General features: G+C 47.2%; 1 protein-coding gene across 2 annotated transcripts in view; it reads right to left on the reverse strand.

The window, feature by feature from the left end:
• Positions 1–6,000, reverse strand: part of ift172 (intraflagellar transport 172) — a 36,719-nt gene that overhangs the window by 23,264 nt on the left and 7,455 nt on the right. For both annotated transcript variants that reach the window (XM_086188783.1, XM_086188784.1), the window contains exons 15-19: positions 5,589–5,701; positions 3,594–3,761; positions 2,604–2,740; positions 933–1,040; positions 47–131 (exon numbers count right to left, since the gene is read on the reverse strand). In XM_086188783.1, coding sequence (XP_086044909.1) covers positions 47–131; positions 933–1,040; positions 2,604–2,740; positions 3,594–3,761; positions 5,589–5,701 — 611 coding nt within the window. The remainder of the gene's footprint in view (positions 1–46; positions 132–932; positions 1,041–2,603; positions 2,741–3,593; positions 3,762–5,588; positions 5,702–6,000) is intronic.

Consider the following 6,000-nt stretch of genomic DNA (forward strand, 5'->3'; position numbering starts at 1 on the left):
ATCACGGCGACATCGGGGGAGTTTTGAGAGCGAAACTGAAACACACCATTTCCTTTGAAACTTTATCAGCGATCTCATTTGTTTGGTGAAGAAAGCGAAGAGTGGAGACGTCCCCCAACGCCGCAAAAGACCTGAACAAGACAAGAACAACAGAAAAACAGCAAGGCAAGCAGGAGTCAGAGAGGAGAACAATATATCTGTTAAGAGCTGCGGAGGAGGAAAGTAATGCTGGCTGGTTTTAGCAGGGAAAACTGTTCACTTAAGGAAGTGAGATAAATTGGGGCTTTTGTCTAATTAGCAGTTAGAAATGCTGCAGTCTGAGGGGCTGAGAAATTAAAAGGTACATCTTAGCATTTGGCCTCTTTATTACCAACTCGCTCTGAAAAGTTGCATCAGATTAATGAACAAGTCATTAAAGGAAAAAAAACTTTTGTGCGACTCTATTTCACTTCCCTCCCTCATTAACATGACTTCCTTCCCTCATTAACATTCTCCACCCCAGACAAAACCATTTCTCTCCCTGATTTCATGATTTATGCAAATCAAGCCGATGCTTAACGAACCAATGATGCATTATTAAAGACAGAGAATTCAAAAGTTTCTCAAAACAGAGAAATAAAGATGGGTGGGGGGGGGGGGGCGCACGTTGGAAAATAAAGAGTTTGTGTCTGATGAAGTTAAAGGGACGAAGTCAGAGAAGGACAGAGCCATCTGCTGTGTGTGTGTGTGTGTGTGTGTGTGTGTGTGTGTGTGTGTGTGTGTGTGTGTGTGTGTAAAAGAGCTTTCATTCCAGGTGACCAAGGTGCCTTTGACATCTTCATTCTGTTCAGTCAACGCAACTTGTTTAGAATGCAATTAGCCCTCAGACTATGGTGTGTGTGTGTGTGTGTGTGTGTGGGGGGGGGGGGGTGTGGGGGGGGTGTGTTGCTGACCTTTCGGCGATGTGTAGTTGGTGTGCCTCCAGAGCCAACTTGCTGAGTGTCTTCCACATGGCTTCGGTCTCTGGCGACATCTCCAGAGTCTCCAGGAATGCCGCGGCTCTACGAGGACAAAGACAGAGGAGCTAAGCCGTGTCATGGTTACGGCGGGGGGGGGACAGTTCACCGGCAGGTTGTGTTGCGTTAGCTGACTGTGGTCGTTTAGGGGATATCAGTAGAAATCCTCCAAACGATGGCAATTCAATTATGCACTCAACTGCTCCAAACACAAGACAGGGTTTTAACATCAGACTGAAAGGGTGAGCTGGTCTTCTAGTCAGGGTCTGAAGGTCAAGAGGGCGCTGAGGATGTGAGTCCTTCCTACTCGGGCAGGGCACCACCCCACAACTCACCCCATGTACCAGGAGTCCAAAAATGGTGTGTGTGTGTGTGTGTTCTTGTACTTGCTACATATTGAGGACAACAATACGTATTTAACCAACAGAGTGAGGACATTTTTGGAAAGTGAGGACATTTTAGCCGACCTTCACATCTTCAAAGGCTCGTTTGAAGGTCAAGACTTGGTTTTAGGGTCAAAGTTAGAATCAGGTTCAGGGGTCAGGGGTCAGTTGAGATGATTGGGGGCTCAGGAATGCATCACATCAATGAAAGTCCTCACAAAAATATCAAGATATTAGTACAAGGGTTTGTGTGTGTGTGTGTGTGTGTGTGTGTCTCTCTCTCTCTCTTTGGGGGGGTGTTAAAAAAAGATTTATTGAAAAAAGTGTTAAAATACTTGGCCAAGTTTGTGACTTGAATTTTTTATATAATGGGGCTCATTGTGTTCAGAGAAAAGCAAGAAATAATAGTGATGATGAAGATGAAGATGATGATGATGATGATGATGTGTCAGCAGCCCTAGAGTGGACGAAGCTACAGTTTCAGGCCACAAGTTGTAAGTTATTGCGTGGATTGATTCACTTACCAAACAATTTTGTTATTTTGTGACTTTGGATTCAAACCAGAGGAACAAACAAGTCTTGCAGTGTCGTGACACAACAATAAAATCAAAGACAATTTAAAAAAATACATATTTTTGGTCATCTTTTGGTCGGGGGGTGTTGTCTTATAATCAGGACGATCTTAAGTGCAGACCAATGTGGTGACTATCATTTTCACTTTTACAGGAGACAAGCAACGCTTCCGTCAGATGGAGTTTGGCCCTGAGAGCTTTTTTCTTCGCTGGAATTTTAATCAACGAATCAAATGCCAGTTTGAAGCAGCGGCTCTGCTCGGGTAAATCTACCAGAAACCTTCTTCAGGCTCTTCTCAGGGGCTGCTTGTATCCAAACAGGATGAAACTTCAGTTAATTGCGAGAACAAGCAAAGAAAATTAGTGATCGAATCCAAGTGCAGGAGTTCAGAGGGAGATGAAGGGGGAGGTCAGTCCGAACGCTGCAGGCATCTGGTAATGAGGCTTGACAAGAGGATCATTTTGGGGGTCTTCAAACACGGACACACTGAGGAGATGCAATCACCCAGCTGTCCTGGGAGTGCTGAGCAAACCCTCCACAGGAAGCCGCTGAATAAAAGGACATCTGGCCTGTTTTGACCCGGGGAAAGAGACGGATGTTTGACTCGACGATGACTCCAAAGAATCCAGTCAGTTCAGGCCAGTCAGCTCACCTGTCATAGTCGCCATCATCGACCGCGGTACCGAACTCGATGAGGCCTTCGTCCAGCGTGTACGTCACCGTGTTGACGCCCTCTGTGACGATGACATCCGTCTTCCCATCTGCTCGCTCCAGATCCACAATGTCTCCCTGCAAACCAGACAGTGACAACAGCTGAGCAACAGAGTGGCATGTTGGCGCGTGGAGCTCTTCTGAAACCTGCACGATCCTCTCATTGTCTGCAAACCACGACGACACACCGGTGAAAGAACTGCTCCATCTGCAGCAGCGCGGGAAGAAGCTCCACCTGCTGTCTGTTCTTAATGAAGACAGGAAGTGCGACAGACATACGCCTGCCCGTGGCAACCGACTGACTAACTAGACAACTACCCCAGCATATCGTCCCATCTCAACTCCAGCAACACTGGTTTTTGGCGGCCCCCCCACTGCCAGTTACCCTACTTCCAGTCCAAGGTGGTGGCTGCTCCACCCCTCCGCTGATCTGAGGGGGCCTGGAGACCACACGCTTCCTCTGATACACCTGGAGTCGCTAGCCGCCTCTCTTCACCTGAAAGCTTCCATCAAACTATTCTTGATGCTTCTTTTGTGGCTGCTGGGGGTTTGTAGTTTTTTCTACGTTTTGTTGTTTGTGTCATGTTGTTGCCAGAGTGTTTTGCTGTTTCTGTCTTTGCTTTGTTGTTTCCCTCCAACAAAGCATCTTCTCTCTTGATTGAGACTCAAGTATTTAGTGCACAGCTCTTGAAGCAAATAAACTCAATCAAATAAACTACGGCCTCATCCAACTTCCCAACATAGCTTCCAAAGCAGAGGCAATAAAATAACCAGTACTGTTTGTTGCTAACAGCACGTGAGTCCATTCCGAGCCTTTCCTGTAAGAAACAACACTGTCTCGTTTCATAAAAGGTCAACATGAGCCAAGAACCCCTCCAATCGCTCTTCGTCCTCCAGCTTTACTTCCCATTCACGCAGCGTAAAGCTTCACCTTGATGGGGAACATGGTGACGCTCTCTGGGCTGTCGATGTTGTACCAGATGCAAAGGTTTCCTCTGTTCTGGGCGACGGCCACGTCACTGCCAGGGACCCACTGGACGTAGGAACAGAAGCTCAGCACGGTGGTCTTCACGCCGCTCTCTATGTCATACAGGTGCAGCTGAGGAGGGGGAGGAGAGGGTGGAGACATTTCTATTACTGCTGATTCCATTCGGAGTTGGACAGGTGGTGAAAGGTGGCGCGTCAGCAGGAACTAGGAGGCCTGGGAGGGTGTCACCCATCTTGGCAGGGCGAAACCTGTTCACCTTAGAGGAAAATGGATTTTTTTTTTCAATCCATCTTGGTGGAGGAATTTGGTCTCTGCGCTCTCTAGCTGGAGGTTCGATGTGTCGATTAACACTCCGACAACCAAAACCTAACAGTTCAGCCTTGAAGTGAAAAAGTGCAAGCAAAGTTTCGTACCGAACTCGATGGAATTCCCTCAAGGAGTTACTGAGTAAACAAGAATTGACAAACAGCGTGACATCAGTATTCACTCTCATTATTTATCCCAAATAAGTCAGAAAACTGCACAAATGAACATTTGTTGATTCAGATTTCTTGAAATCAGATGTGTTGTTTATCGTTGCAATGAATTTGAGTAAATACTCAACAAATCTACGCGGTAAGACGTGGAGTAACAGGAAGGCTGTCTCGTGTCACGGTGAGTCCCACGACAACAAACCGCTGGATGCCACTGACGGAGTCCCAATTACCAGACTTCTCCAAGCCTTTGCCCCGAGGTTGAGACATGAAACTGTTTCGTAACCCCAGGCAGTGACTGACAGCAGCTCATCCTGTACTCATCCTCTCAGACAGCTCCTCAACACCTCGCACTGGAGCAACATACGGAACAGGAAACCTACATCCACGTTTTAACAATAGAGGAGGAAATGAGGAACGACAGCGCTACAAACCCACTTTGGGTTGGGAGAGGAAAATCATTCCCGAAACCAGAAGGCACTCAAGGAGCGCATGCCTTCCCACGGCAAACTGTCAGCCCCTGGCAGCAGGCTGCTGCTTAGATCCTAATTAAGGATGCCAGCATTGATGAGCACACACACGTGTGTGTGTGTGTGTGTGTACTGTAGACTGAGAGGGAGGTGAAACCTGGAAATATCCGATTGCATGAAGGAGCAAATGTCACTTCATGCGTCCACCAGGTGGCGCTAGAGAACACACAATTCCTATACATGTTGCTGCTGTATGTCAGGAGAAGACAACCGTGTCATTGCGATATTTGTTCCTTCAGGCTTACTTCCAGTAACCACAAGGTGGCGTTACGACTTAAGTTCATCCTGTGGGTGTCTCCAGGACTCTCCTCAAAGATCTGACCATGTGGAGTCCAGTTACTACCGTTTCCTGTTCCTTGGACAAATGTCAAACATGGCCGCCTCGCCACCGTGCGACCGTTTAACCAAAACTATCTGTCTACCTAACGTTTTTGAAGAGAGCTGAGTAAACCGGAGTCAAATTCCTTGTTTGTGTTACAAACTTGGCCATGAAGCGGATTCCGAGTCTCCTGCGTGACCCATCGCGAGTTCTGGAGGTGTTCCTGACCACATTTGAGATGATTTGGTCGACCCACTAGGATGAGGAGAGTGAGGTGTGAAAAACATTCATTTCCTGTTCCCAGCAGGGGGCGCTATGACGAATATGCCGTTCTTTCTCAGCCCAGGCTCCACCCTCTCCAATTAGTCTGGTGATGTCTGCCAAATAGTTTTTGCGTAATCCTGCTGACAGACAAACACCACTGACATTAGAAGTCTTTGCCGTGGAAAGCTAGCAGCTATGCTTGCCAGGTTAGCCTAGCATATTAGCATGCTAACATGCGCTTATGAGCATAAAACGCCAGATCCCAGGTAAAAATCTTGTCTGACTGAAATCCCCAACCAGTGGGTCAGTCATTGCCCCTGTAACCCCTCGGGCGCCATGTTTTCCTTCTCACCCGCAGCTTCTTGTCCCTGAACAGCAGCTTACAGCCGGTTTCATTGAGCTCCAGCCAATCAATCTTGGAGTCATGGCTGATTGTTCCCAGGTTGTAGCCTCCAGACAAGTCGACTGAGGAGAGAAAGGAACCCACAGATGGACAGGGTAGCAGTCAAATTATTATTGTCTTAGGCTAGAATACTGTCTTCTCTTTTTTCAAGATTACGTAAGAGCAAGTCACTTTGAATTATCCGTGATGAGCAGCACTTCAAGATAACACCTACGCTGAGAGCCTGGTGAGTCTGCTGCCATCTGAGGCTTCCAGTGCTTTGTTTTGTTTTTTTAATTAAAGAAGAATATCAAGTCAGCGAGGTCCACATGAGCAACATTACACACACGCATCACCGTCGTAGACAGATTTAGTTTCAACC

The sequence above is a fragment of the Aulostomus chinensis genome, chromosome 20 (assembly GCF_037954235.1).
Source record: "Aulostomus chinensis isolate RoL2024-O1b breed Wild chromosome 20, RoL_Achi_v1.0, whole genome shotgun sequence".
Lineage (NCBI taxonomy): Eukaryota > Metazoa > Chordata > Actinopteri > Syngnathiformes > Aulostomidae > Aulostomus > Aulostomus chinensis.